This window comes from Petromyzon marinus, unplaced genomic scaffold (genome assembly GCF_048934315.1).
Source record: "Petromyzon marinus isolate PM22_M1 ecotype Great Lakes invasive population unplaced genomic scaffold, UKy_Petmar_22M1.pri1.0 PM_G_Scaffold_77, whole genome shotgun sequence".
Lineage (NCBI taxonomy): Eukaryota > Metazoa > Chordata > Hyperoartia > Petromyzontiformes > Petromyzontidae > Petromyzon > Petromyzon marinus.
Genome location: NW_027423032.1, coordinates 813,486 through 828,042, shown reverse-complemented (window position 1 = coordinate 828,042; position 14,557 = coordinate 813,486). Strand labels below are relative to the sequence as shown.

General features: G+C 47.1%; 1 protein-coding gene across 1 annotated transcript; it reads left to right on the top strand.

The window, feature by feature from the left end:
• Nucleotides 1-790: 790 nt before the first annotated feature.
• Nucleotides 791-14,212, top strand: LOC142920810 (hydroxylysine kinase-like). The gene is made up of 4 exons (XM_076062901.1): nt 791-1,161; nt 4,100-4,242; nt 5,671-5,851; nt 7,001-14,212. The coding sequence occupies exons 1-4, from the start codon at nt 837-839 to the stop codon at nt 7,315-7,317; spliced, it is 966 nt and encodes a 321-aa protein (XP_075919016.1). The 5' UTR covers nt 791-836; the 3' UTR covers nt 7,318-14,212.
• Nucleotides 14,213-14,557: the final 345 nt, after the last annotated feature.

Below are 14,557 nucleotides of genomic sequence, written 5' to 3'. Positions count from 1 at the left end.
GCTGACACCCGGCACACCACCTCCCGTGTGTACCTTTCGCTATCGCCGTGGCTACCGGGGCTGTGCTGCCCACTCCACTCCGCACCAGCGACCCGGAAAATATTCAGTAACAGATTAAGCCCTGATTATTATTCACACAATTACACATACAGTGGAATTTGAACACGTGATTTTGTGCTTACGGGACAAGGTGTTTACTCGGTGGGCCATAGCTGCAGCTCCCCAATGCTGCATAAACCCACGGTTCTTGTTAAAATTCCAGTTACAGTAATGCTACTTTATCAGGCACTGGCTGTATTTCCACTGAAATACACAAGGAGAATTCTCTGTTATTACGAATCTTATATCTGACATGTTTAAGTGGTGCTTTTCTGTTCGGTGAAATGTGTTGCTATTAAATGTGATGCGAGCAAAGAGACGTGTTTATTGATCGCTGATCGATCGATTGACTTCATGGCCGAGCGGTAGCGCGTTGCAGATGTTTGTGGTACGAGCCCCACGACCACCCCGGTTAACGCTGTGGGTGTATGAACTGTAAATATTGCGGACTGTCTGCTTCACAGTCGGATGCTAAAGATCTCGGAGATGTAATTTAAATCAGTAGTATGCCACGTGTGTCGGCACAATTTTGTAAATGCGACAACTACTGTGGGCTGTCCGTGAAGCGTAGCGCCTCCAGGGTGTAGCCTCGTGTGTACGCTGAGCTTGTTTCGCACCGTACATAGCCAACCGTGCTCATCGGAGGCGCCTTGCGCTGCACGAATGGAGCGGACGCCAACGTGCACTTGCAAAACCCAAAAGCTTTTTGATTGCCCTCGTTTTGTCCGTTGAAGACGATGCAAGCCGCGCCGCAGGACGATGGCCGCGAGCACGAGAAGCCGTGCCTCAGCGAGTCCCGCGCGGCGGAGCTGGTGGAGCGCCTCTACGGGGTGAGCGTGGCGGGGGTGAGCCCGCTGGCGAGCTACGTCGACCAGAACTACCGTGTGCTGGCGCGCGACGGTCGCCAGTTCGTGCTCAAGGTCACCAACACGCGGGACAGCCAGCGGCCGCAGATGCTCGAGGTGCAGATGGCCATGATGAGTTTCCTGTGGGAGAGGGGCTTCCCCATGCAGGAGGTGGTGGACAACGTCAGCGGGAAGATCATGTCGCTCGAGAACATCGGTGAGCTGCGCCCGCGTGGGTCCCGGGAGCAGAGACATTGGAGAAGAGATGTACGTAATACTAAATCTTGTTCTACTTGATGTGCGTCTCCATCTCCCTTTGTCTCCCCCTACATGCTAAGGCCTCGGCACAGAGACCCTATCTCTCTGTGCTCCGTACGTTGTGTCTCTCTTTGTGTCTCTGTGTGAACTCCCTTCTACTTAGGTGTCTGTATATATATCTGCGGTTCTGTGTTTCCTCTCTCTTAAATTTTGCTCTTCTATGCCTGATGATGATTGCTTGCGTTGCAATCGAAACGTCGTATGCTATTATGTAATTTTATTATTATTATTTCTTATTTCTACGTGACTTTACCGAAAAAACCAAAGAGTCATTCCTGCAGTCACAAAAGTGACAAATCAAGTTTAATAGATGTACAGTGCAGTACAATTGATTTTGCTGCAACTGAACTCTGGCCCCCACAACATAGCACCACGCAGCAGCCTGTGATGCCTGTTTAATGCACGATTGTAACCCATAGAAGCCCTAATCCAGGCTCAACCTGCTTAGCTTTCAGATCTTATGATAGGGCACATTCCAGGTGATTTAGTCATAGGCTGATAGTAATCATACGAACACAGCATTGGTTTATACTTGCAAAGACAACGATCAATATCCGAGCATGAGGCGGTGGTATAATACTGGGTCTCACTCCACTGACGATAAGTGATGTAAAAGGATCGTACTTTTTAGTTTTTGTGAGGTTGGTGGATGTAATGCACTGCTTGTTGGTACTGGCCCAAGGTCCACATTGTGATATTTTGTAAATTCTTCATATATATAAAAAAAAACAATGTTTGGTGTGTGGGATGAAACTGGAATGACTGCTCACAGCAAAGCCACACGGACGAGACGATAACATCTGTGGTGAGAGATCAGAAGCACACTTGCTGTTTTCTCATCTACTGACCTGCAGGTTGGTAGATATAATGTTTGTACAGTTCACCGACGCCGCCATTCGCCAACCGCACAGTGTGTTCCACCTCCCCACACTTCCGATGAGCATGGTTGGCTACGTACGTATGGTGCGAAAGAATTTCAACATACTTACGAAACCTAAATCGTAATTTTTGTTTCTGCTTATCTTCCCACGAGACCCTGAGAAGCAAACGTCAAACTCTTTGCATCGAGTTCCGGATTGGCTGACAAGGGGAACACGTCAAACCAAAACCATGTATTACATGAACAAGCATAGACGGGAGAGAGATGTCACAAGCGATATATTGTAGAGATATGAGAGAGATTTATTCATGATAAAGGTTTTTGGGTGAGATCGCGTTATTTATAAATGTGTCATAACCCTCCACCACCCGACACAGCCAAACAGTAAAAAATGTGTCACGTTGACAACAGACAAAATAGTTCACTACTTTAGCCCACCGGTGTGATGAAGAGTGAATCCACAACATTTACAATATTTGAGTACGACGTTTCGCTGGTAATTACATCCAGCATCATCGGGCAATTCGCCATCATTTAACTCATTCAGAGAGAGATTTAATCAGAAATATGATATTTATTTGGAAGAGATAGGTGAAAGATCTATCCGCAAGAGGAGAGATTTAGAGAAATGCAAACATGTCGATACAGAGCTTATCTCTCCCCCACACCCACTCCGGCCTCCTGCATCGCATCACTTCTATTAATATTATTATTGTAATCATCATCGTTACACTTGTTTTCACAGCAGAGCCTCACTGAGTATCGGGAGGGTCTTGTCAAACTTTTCAGTTGGGGGGAGGGCGCGGGGGCGACGGTTGTCGTGTGTAATTTCAAGTGAGTATTGCTGACTGAGACATGTACTTAATTAGTTCTTGTAAGGCGTGGCGGGATAGTTGTCCTGTAGACCAGAATGAATTAATTTTGGTGGTTCGGGCTTGGCCCACGGGCTGTAGTTGGGACAACACTGGGCTGCTAAACATTTGTAAAGCAAAGTGCTTCATAGCCCATCGGATTCCTCCAGTAAAAGTACATATTTTGATTATAATGCCTGGGCTAGCAGCGCTCCTTTAAACCCAGGCTCGGGGTTCATCGCATGAGCTGACATCGCCGTCCAACGCCGTGTTTGGAATGCGAAGATCACGGAATGCCGCTGACCCTTATATTTACGTGATGGAACGAGCGATAAAAGTCGCCTCCTGATGCAGATGGGGCCCCCATTCACCCTGCTCCTAAGTAATTTGCTCAAGCTGAACCCAGGGAATTCAGCTAGACTCGTGTGCTGACGTATCCATTCTGGCCCGAACCTGGGCGAATTGCCCCCGGTTCCGGCCAGCGTGCGCTAAGGCGTGAGGGTTGCGTGCCACGTTGCAACTTTGGCGGATGCCTTACGCATGGGTGTGGTGAGGTATTATTCCTCTCAAATGCTTTATTTAGCTACAGCGGTTTAGACAACAAGGCCATATAGGAATGCGAATTTCGGAATGCGTTCGTGTTATTAATTTCTGCGTTAATAGTACCGTGAAAGAAAGTCATGAGGAAAAAATCACTCCAATTTACTATTTTTGGGGGGGGGGAACAAATACTCGATTCAAGTTGCTTGAGAGATTGGCGTTTTAAAGACTACACGAATTTTATGTGCGTTATATATCAGACTTAGCACATTCATTATTGTTATTAACCATTTAATACTGAGCAGCAAATTGTCGCTTAATTTCCTAAACAAAATAGTAGCCTTGGCTATCAGTTGAGCAATTCATCAGAGACCCTGTGTAGTATAGCACGTGGGTAATGAACACAGGGTGCAAAGTGGTGAGTTGACACTTTGGCCAGACCTTGGAGGTTCCGATATCAGCTTCCGAACAGCTTTTTATGTTCCAGCAAAAGGAAGCGACGGTGAGATTTCACTAACCGTGGTGACCTCTTGACCTCGGTGGCGACTCCTGCTGTGAATTCTCAGACTGCGGCGAAGGAGAGAAGGAGTTCAACGTGCGGCTGCTCACGTACCTGCCCGGCGTGCCGCTGCCCAGGGTGCTGGCGGATGGCAGCCTGTACTACCAGGTGGGCAAGCTGGCAGCGAGCATCCACCAAGCCCTGCAGCAGGTACGAGCGCACGAGCGCCTCTTGACATGTGACATGAGACTGCAGGGATTCATATTCTTGTTGCTTTCGGTAAAGTCACCACCACGTAGAAGGGAAACAATAAAATAATAAAAAAATATAAATCAATGAAATTCTCACGACGTTTCGACTGCAACACAAGCAATCGTCATGAGGTGTGAAAACCACAACAAGGAAATTTGAAAAAAAAAATATTGTTGTGGTTTTCACACCTGATGATGATTGCTTGTGTTGCAGTCGAAATGTCGTGAAAAATGTATTGTTTTATATTTGTATTATTTTATTGTTTCCCTTCTACGTGACTTTACCGAAAGAAACAAGAATATGAGAATATTCGCCAAAGTAAAAAGGCAAAAAAGAAATAACTCGCAAATTACTTCATTGGGAAATGCGGAGTGATAGTTTCCCCAACCCCTTACTGCGACAATCTTAAAAAAAAAGTCTTAAGTCTCGGCGAGCCTTTTCTCTCGGTATGCAAGTGTAATGTGACGTAACGAGCCCACTCGCTCGGAACGTACGCAGCTGTTCATAATTAGCAACGTGAGAGTCCTTCCAAGTGATCGAATAGCTGGTTTTCAAGCAACGTATTTTTGTTGTCTGCCCCCCCCCCAAATTTTATTCCAAGCGTCGGGGTGGAGCGGTGGCGCAGTTGTGAGCACACTGCGCTACGAACCCGGCCACCTGAGTTTTATTTCCGGCCACGGCTAACATTCGTGGCAAGTGATATCTGAACCAGTCCTGCCCCCCCCCACCCCCCCTTTGTCCTCTATCCTTCACCAACCTACACTGACCAGTTTGGCGAAGTATGGTCAAACACCCTACATGACCAACACTGAATACGGCAGTGCCTTGATAAGGGCTGTATGAGTTGTGCTAATTGGTGCCATGTCATGAGATGGAAAAAAACATCTCATTCTGTGCATCACCTCTGGTTAGAGAATGGCCCGCAGAAGGTGATCTCACAAAACTACTTCTCAGATCCATTCAAGTGTCCTGTTATTCACAAATACCAATCAAACATTTGCCAGCCGCACGCAGGACTTGGGCAGCCTCACCCTCAGCTGCATAATAAGTCTAGATTTTTAGCTTTCATGACTGCAAGGATTCATACTCTTTGGTTTTTTCGGTAAAGTCACGTAGGTAAAAATATAAAATGATAGAATGAAAAAAAATGTAGTTTTTTCATTTATTCTTTTATTTTATAGTTTTACCTACGTGACTTTACCGAAAAAAAACAAAGAGAAAATAATAAGTCAAGGAGAACATCTTTTCTGAAACGAAGACTATCCTTTGCTAGCTTGACGTTTTGCTGCGTTTAACTTACATGTGTACTCAACTGGCCAATGCGATGTTAATCTCGTATTGCATTTTTTGTCATCTTACCGCCTTCGTTTTTAAACATCTGCATAGTTTGAGCACCCGTTCCTGCACTCCCTGCAACGAGACGATTTCATCTGGAACCTGTCAAACACCCACCTGCTCGAGTCCTACCTCTTCACTCTGGACGGCGACCCCAACCAGGGTCTGGTCAGGGAGGTCATCGCCAAGTTCCGCGAGGAGATCCAACCCAACCTGCACAAGTTTACCAGATGTACGCTCGCCTCGCAGCTTCACCCGGGACGTAGCTCCATGCCTCAGGGGGCGAGGGGCGCTTCAGGCCACCGACGAGGCCTTGAAGCCACGACGGGTGCCGCGTACATGTGTACGTTGAACTTCTTTCGCACCGTACATAGCCAACCGTGCTAATCGGAGGTGCGGGGGAAGGACAACAAACTAAACACAAAAAATCAGTTAAAAAATAAATTAGTGTTCAATCTAGGTTTAAAAGTGCATAGCTCCAGTGCCTTCCTAATATCGGAAATAAGAGCTTTTCAGACGGCCGCAGAAGTGCATCTGAAAGCGCGCGATGCGGTGACCGTCTTTGTTTGTTCGATGGTTAGCCAAAAGCCGCTGCGAGGATCACCCGAATTCGCGTGATGGTTTATGCTGCTTGACGAGATCAGCAAGGTATTGTGATTCATTTGTGGCAAGCATTTTCTTTGCAATGTGCTTCACGTGATTACTTTTACCCAGCATACACAGATGCATTACAAGGCATGCATGTAATGGGGGACACTCGCACAGACACTGATCACAGGTGAAATCAAATGACAGGGTTATTACATTCAGACGCTACTGTATATAAATCATAATTGTAATTTCTACCAAATCATTTTTCAATGGATGCTAAATTGTGTTCAACAGTTTTTGTTACACATATACTCATAATAATAATGTACAGCCCTTTGTCAATGCACTATCTGGACGAAGGCATTCCCAGGCTGTGTCGGGTCATGGGGGTTGTTTTGCCTCCTTCACCATGCTGGTCGGTGAGGAGGTAGGTAGGATCCCAGGACTGGTTCAGATATCAGTGATGTTCTCCATGGCCGGGAATCAAGGGCTCGTGATGCGGTGTGCAAACCACTACACACCGCTCCATATCTCGCCCCCGTGCAGGGTTGTACGACGCTGGTGGGTTATTGTAATTCTGTGCCTTTGAAGGCAGGAGAAGAAGTCGGTGATTCACTGAGACTCTGCGGGGGCCGTTCTTAGACTCGCACACGCGGCTTGCGCAACACCAATCGTGCGGCCGGAATAAAAACGGCACGGGCACGAACGATGACGACGGCGACGAGGGGAGGACGGTCAACAATAAAACACAACGGACGAAATCAAATTCGATGTTTTCCCCTCGCCGCAGGCATAATCCACGGTGACTTCAATGACGACAACATCCTGGTGCAGGAGGTGGCCGCGGGAAGCGAGCAGCAGCAGCAGCAGCAGGGGCCCAAGTCGGCGGAGGGAGCGCCGCGGCACCGCATCTCCGGCGTTGTGGACCTCAACTCGATGATGTTCGGCTACCACGTGTACGACCTGGCCATGGCCATCATGTACATGATGGTGGAGAGCGGAGAGGCGATGGAGGCCGGGGGTCACGTCCTGGCCGGCTACGAGAGCGTGCAGGCCCTCACCGAGGACGAGAGGAGGGCCGTTTACTTCCTGGTGGCGTGCAGGTGAAAGCGGAGGTGGGGACGCTAAAATCCCAGCTGATCAACAAGTCGGCAGCAAAAACCCTCTTGAATAACAAACGATATTAACCGTCACGACAGCAACGGCAACAACAACATGGTCTACTTTTCCCCGCAGGTTCTGCCAGTCGCTGGTCATGGCCCGCTACACGATCCTGCGATACCCGCACAACGCCTACTACCTGCTGATAACGGCGCGCACCGGCTGGGTGAAGCTACGCGAGCTCTGGACGAGGGGCCTGGAGGACATGCAGAGGCTGTGGTCCGATGTTGCGGCACGGTACAGAAACTAGAACCGCGGTGGAGATCGAGACGGACGGCGAGGAGAGAGAAGGGGGAGTTTGGGGTGGGGGGGGGCCCACCGTGAGACACGTCCTCCCACTCGCCCCACCGGTACCTCCCGATGCTTCGCAAGGAACCGGTTTCAACTTGAACGTGGCGCCGTTGGTTTTGGACAACGTGCGATCTTTGAATACGGAATCTGAAAAATGTGAATTGCTCATGCCAGGCACTTAATGCATAGGAGAGGTTTTTCGTGGCTTCAGGTTGAGGAGGCCACAAGTGCCACCTCGGGTTTTCCAGTCTCGGGCGATGGCGCGCGCGTCCGGTGGATCCGTTGAGTAACTGGAATGCGACGGCATTGGCTTCATCGGCAATACGATCCAAGCGCATTGAGAGACCGTCTAAATCCGCATCGCTGGGAATCGCCCCAAAACAGGAAAGTATTTATTCATTTTCTTCTTTGAAACATTTCGGAGACTTGAGACGATCGTAGACAAGAAGGACGAGGAAAGATTTTGGGCTGGACTTGAACAGGGGGTAGTAAGATGGGAGATCTTAGTTGCCAGTGTGCAGATAATATAGGCGATTAGAGGGGGGGGGAGAGGTAGGAGCGTTGAGAGCCCATGGAAGATCTTGAAGACATTGAAGGCGTCTTCAAGATCCTCCATCTTGCGGTTGAGTCGGAATTAGATTGAAAGCACAGTGGAGGGATCCGAGTACCGGGTTGATGCGTTCTCATTGATGGGTGCAAGTTTGAAGGTTGGACGATCACTTGCACTTAGGAAGGTGGGAGATTTGTGGAGTCCACAGAGAGGGGTCCCTCCATGATTAATCAACGAGCACGATGAAGGCACGAATAAGATTCGGAGCGGCAGTTACATCGGCGCTTTCTCCAACCGGACAGGGGCACATATCTTCCCGGGATAAACTGCTCCGTATAATTGGTCCCTAGCAAAGGAGCTTCTTCATCATCATCATCAGACTTTTTTTTCACGTTCCAGTTCTCAATGAATCCACCTGTACGCGCCAAGTGACGGGCGGGGAAAGCACAGGGCCGTCACAGACAAAATCCATTGTCGTATTGTGCTTCTATGCTCCCGTGTCCATTCTTGGCCGCCTTTAACCCGCACTGACCGGCACGGTGAATTGTGGTCACGTGACCCCAACGGAGCAGCACGACGTGGGGTGGGGGTCGTCCTCATACAGCAGTGGATTGACACGAGGCCTGTACGCGTGCCTCTCAATCTCACGTCACCGGAGGTTGAACAAACCTGAAGTGGAAGCTGTTGTTTCCTCAACCTGGAGGCACTGGTCACCCACTGCCTTGTTGCATATGTACATACACGGATTTATACATATTTCCATACACATGTACATTTGCTTTCCATAGGTTACGTGTGTATGCATGGATGTATACATGCATGTGTACATTCATACCTACACACATGCATTCATATGTACAGATATAAATATATAAGTCCACTAATAATTTACATAGGAACTTGTTGGCAGATCTATACATTTGTAAATACATTTACAAACATATACCCATGTATGTGTACGCAACACATGCATGGGTATATGTCTGTATGGCGCGTACATTGACACGTATACGTATTTCCATACACATACATTTTTTCCCATAGGTCATGTGTGTATGCATGCATGTATGTATACATGCATGTATGCATGTGTACATTCATACATAGACACATGCATTCATATGTACAGATATATACATGTAAGTGCACTAATAATAAACGTAGGAGCATGTTTGCAGATATATACATCTGTAAATACACGTACAAACATATACCCATGTATGTGTACGCAACACATGCATGGGTATATGTTTTTATGGGGCGTACATTGACATTGCTTACTTAGGCCCATATAATTATATTCGTATGTATAGCACATTGTCCTGTACAGGGTGTGTTGTCCTTGAATGTACCCATAATTAAATAATCGTAATTATACATCTAATTGAACTGTGCGGTTCAAGTTTCAAGTTTGCTATGTTCATGCAGGTGAGAACCCAAGAGACCAGGATGGTCTCATGTGAAGACTGACCTGGGGCATTCGGATGGGCAGTAGGGAGAGTGATGAACACCATGTATCCAATCGAGATAATTTGCGGTGTAATTTTCGCCAAACGTGGACCCTGACGCCAGCGCACAGTGGTCCCACTCTTGCGAACTACGCCAAGGGATCTTTAACGTGTCCCCCTGGCTGAAATATTGGCAGCAAAAATCATCCTTGCCGTGCTTGCATTTAACGTTTGCGAAAACCTCGAGCGAATCCGTGTCGGCAGCACACACAGAGGCGCGTGCCGAGCGCACAAAAATGTCTCCGCCTTGGTCATTGTGCAAAATCACCAATTCCTAAATAACTGCATCCGTTGGTCATCCATCTTTCTAGAGTGGTCGCCGATAGCAGCACACGAGAAAAGCACGTGATGTTGGCAAACACCTGGGACTTTTAAATCTCGATATGATGCGTGTCAACGCGATGGTCGACATGTGGCGGTCGAGAGGAGGGCATGAGACACAGATAATGAAATCTTCACATTACCAAGTGTGAATGGGTTATGTGATTTCATAAACATAGCTAGGACTGCAGTCTACTGTAATCCATTTTCTTCAGTGATTGGTGGACACCCCTGTAACAGGTACATTCACAATCTTATACAGTAAACGTGTACATTGAGACATTAAATGCATGCTGTTAGAATTATGATGTATATGTATTACTATTAGGGATGTTCCAGATTTTCAGATTAATCTGAAAAATCTTGCAGTCCAGGCTGAGATGTAAAATTTGGGACAAAATAAATAAATATTCTTTATATTGATCTGAAAAAGTGATGTCACAAACAGGTGGCATCACCTTCACGCCAAGAGTGGTGTCACTTGACAGGAGGTAATTGCCACGTGACATCACTTGTTAAAACCCCAAAAACGCATAAAAATTAGGACATCGTGTAAGTGGTCAAAAATCCATAAGAAGATCCATAATTGTTGTTACAAATGCAAGCAAGTAATTTTTTTAAAATCAGAAAATCGCCCATAGTATTTTACATGCATAAGCGTATCTGTACACACAAGTATGGGTGTGCATACACAAATACTAGGCGTGTAGCGATGCATAGACCGTAAACAAACGATTCCTACACCCACAAACGTTCGCATCTAATCGTGCATTTGGGAATTTGTCATTTACAAGTGATGCAAACGATGTCCGAGCGACACGGTACGCATCACAGTCGGGCCAAGTTGAGTGAACGAAAACCGTAGAGACGAGAACGAAAAAAAGTGTGAAACAATACAAATGCGAGTTTCATCATCGATGGTGACCCACTGCAGGACCGGTGTTTTTATCGGTCGTAGTAACGACGCAGCGGATCAGAATCCTTGATCGACGGCGATTCCGTATGCTCGCAACACGTGTGGCAAATAGTGAACGTTACAATCGCCCAGTAAACCGTTTGGCCAACGTTGGCCGAATGTTCACCCCTTGCGCTGGTCCAGATGTTCCACTTTTACTGGGAAACCACTTGCATTCCATCCGTGCAATCCACCTAATTGATCCGGTCACCTAATCCACCGCAGGCACTCGAGGTGCCGCGTTCACCACATTTGGTAATTAAAACCAAATTGTTTAATCTTGAATCTATCGAAGCGCCCGAGTGATGACGATACGTCGAACTGCTGGGTGGTGGGGGGGGGTAGTCTTATTCGTACATGCCTAATATTTACCTACATGCATAACCTGCGCGCACAGGATAGTACTGGCGTAACGCATGTAGCCAGTTTTACGCCTTCAAAAGTGCCTTTATTTTTTAACAAAACAGGAGAGACGCGAGCGGCCCAGCTGCGGAGAGCTATCCTTCGGAAACGATGCTTGCGTTCCTCTGCACGGCTACCTCCTGGGGCGACAACCTGTGGTTAATCCCAACATTGCTCCCTGCCATAGCTGCTCGTGCGTTAGGAACGTATTGTTGCTGCATCCAGCGCTGTTGACAAAACGGCGTTCACAGTTGACATGTAGTTCACATGTAGTTCACATGTAGTTCACACAGAGTTTCAGTGCAGCGTGCAACGTGTGCCTAGCTTTGAACTATTGTGTCGTGTTGTTTTAGTTTCCTGCCCCCCCCCGCCCCCCTCCCCGAATATATTTCACGTTAAGTGTATTTTTTTTCGGCGCAGGTGAGAAGCAAAATAAAAATTGGCGCAAAAACAACTTTCGGCACGTAAAATATAAAAATCGAAAAAATAAAAATATAAATGAATGTTATTGAAGATATTCCCTATGGCGCTTGTCGATGTGATTTCCAATTATGCTGTCAATGTCGCGCGTATCCATTTGAAAATCCTGCATAGCAGCGCACCACCCTGTGTGCCACGCACTTACAAAAAGAAATCCGAAAATTCAGTTATTGAAAAACGCGACATGTTTCGAATGCCAACCCCCTTCAAAGCACCGTCTATACGTACACACGCAAACCTGAACAGGCTTAGGCTGAAATTAAGCAACAATGCGGATGCCGAATTTTTTTAATTCTGTCATGTTTGGATTTGACATCCTTCAACACTTCCAGACAATACTTTCGCAGGACCCAAGCTTGCAAACGACAAACACACACACAAGTTTTAGCCCACGGAATTTTTAAGAGGGCAAATCGCAGTTTGCGGATTTTAAAATCTGATGTCATGTTTGGAATGTGTCACCCTTCAGCATCTCCAGATGCAAACTTGATTAAGTCTGAGTTTGTGAAAAAATAAGACGCCCAAGTCTAAAATGTTTTGGTCTTACATTTGAGGGGCCTGTCATTAAAATGGCGGTTTTTCAATTTTTCCAAGTCGTAAATGTCGAGACTCCGCTCTCGTTCTTTAAATTTTAAGCTCTCCAAACGCTTTAGAACATCATTATAATTGACATTGCTCGCTCGGTGAACTTACTCGCCACTGTAATTAGATTGGGGAGGCAGGAATGGTGATGTTAAGTCGCTTATTATTACTGGAATCTTTAGATGTTAATAATGATTTAGTTGCGGTTGATGATCAAATGTGACGGTGCTGTCGTAGGGTCTCTAGCAATTGCACCACAATCGAGGGGTGTCCCAGAATAACCTGGTAACCCACACTTATTATTCTTCTCTCTAACCCCACGTGTGACTTCTTTGAAGCGCTTGACAATACAACTTTCCCCGTACAGATGTTCCGCACAGTGGCCTTAAAACATTCGCTCGCATCATCTCTTCCATCCCCTTACTCTCTTTTACAAAGCCCTACCTCTCACGAAGGTGTGCTGCTTGTGTGGGTTATCAAGTTTTCCTAACACGCCCGCCAGTTGCAGTAGAATCTGGATATAAGCACACCCTTTACAGAGCAAGGCCACCAGTGTAACGTAAGAATGTGTTGCCATATAAGAACTGTGCTTATAGCAGGTGTGCTTATATCCAGCTACTTATCTGTTTTTATTTGCCAATGATTATTGCCCAGGGTCCACAGCATGGCGACTAGTCGCTCGTGACGCCGACGTGCAGTGTTGTCAACGCAAACCACAATGACATGCGATTTGTGTTCTAGAAGTGTCTGCATGCGACCCCTATTGGCCTGCGGCCTAACCGCGCACCTATCTCGTCTGAGCAGGTTTTGAGCCTGGATACTGCTCGGATGGGCGACCACCTTGCACAAAACACAGGTGCAGTAGTAGTGGGCGTTCCGGGCAGTGCAGCTAAATCCATTTTGTGTCTGTACTCCCCCTGAGCTTTATCAAGACACACTGACGTGTGGTCAGATAACCCCTCACTACCGACTGCTGGGTGGCGTGAGCCCTTATCCAGCAGTGGATTGACAAACGGGGGATGTATACACGCACACGTACGGCTGTGTAGCCAAGACGAAAGATAATCCGTTTGATCTCTTCGAAACAATGGCATTGTAATCGAACAAATTGTTCAGTCATTTTCACAAGTGAGGGGGAGAGAAAGAAGGGGGAGGGGGGGGTGGACCTTTTCCAACTCTGACCTCTTTTTAGCTCGCTGGTTGCCCCCAGTGGTCCGGCAAAGGCCGTGGTTTTATTCCGGGGGTTTGTGCAGTGCACGGAATTTATAGCGGTCCGCATCCAGTTGGGCCAACCACCACACCCCCCGTACATTCCACGTACAACCAGAGGACCAGAGCCCCCCAAAGTCCATTCAGTCTTCACGCGTGGCGCGCCCGCACACGAGGAGGCCTTACATTTCTCATGGAATATTTTCCGGGTCGCTGGTAGACCGGAGGAGGCACACGTGATTTTTTTTGTGTAGCCACGGCCGTAGTGCGAGACGTGCGTACTGGACGTGGTGTGCCGTGTGTGGGACGTGGTTGAAATTAAGCCCCGCTCACATGCGCATCCGTGGGTGATAATAATAATACTGTCAGAGTATTTTTTTCCCGTTCATTTACTCAGGAAATCCTGACTGTTTCTGAGATTTTGTATTCATGAAGTTCCAGCGTTCAGATGTTCGACCAATTCCTTTGTAGCTTGTTTGGCTCGTGAGAGGAAACCGGAGTAACTCGGAGATTACCTGTGCATACGAAAGGTGGTGGGGGGGGGGGGGGGGTAACACTCGACAACTGCATAGATGTTTTATATTTTTATTTTATTGTTTCCCTTCTACGTGACTTTACCAAAATAACCAAGAATATAAAAAGCATCACCGTACACAGACATCTGTTGGCCAACTTGCAGCGCAAGGCCTGAAACGTCTGCTTTTCCCAGACAGTCTTCAAATTAAGCACTAAACCCAGGCTCTTCCCCGGCTGAGCTTCAAAGATCTGACGAGATTTGGTGCATTCTGGGTTAATTTTGTTATTTTGTGAGTTGCGGTTGCATTCAGATATTTTTGTTAATCTAAACTACAGTTGACCTTAGAACCCTCAGACACGGGCGTGGGGAGT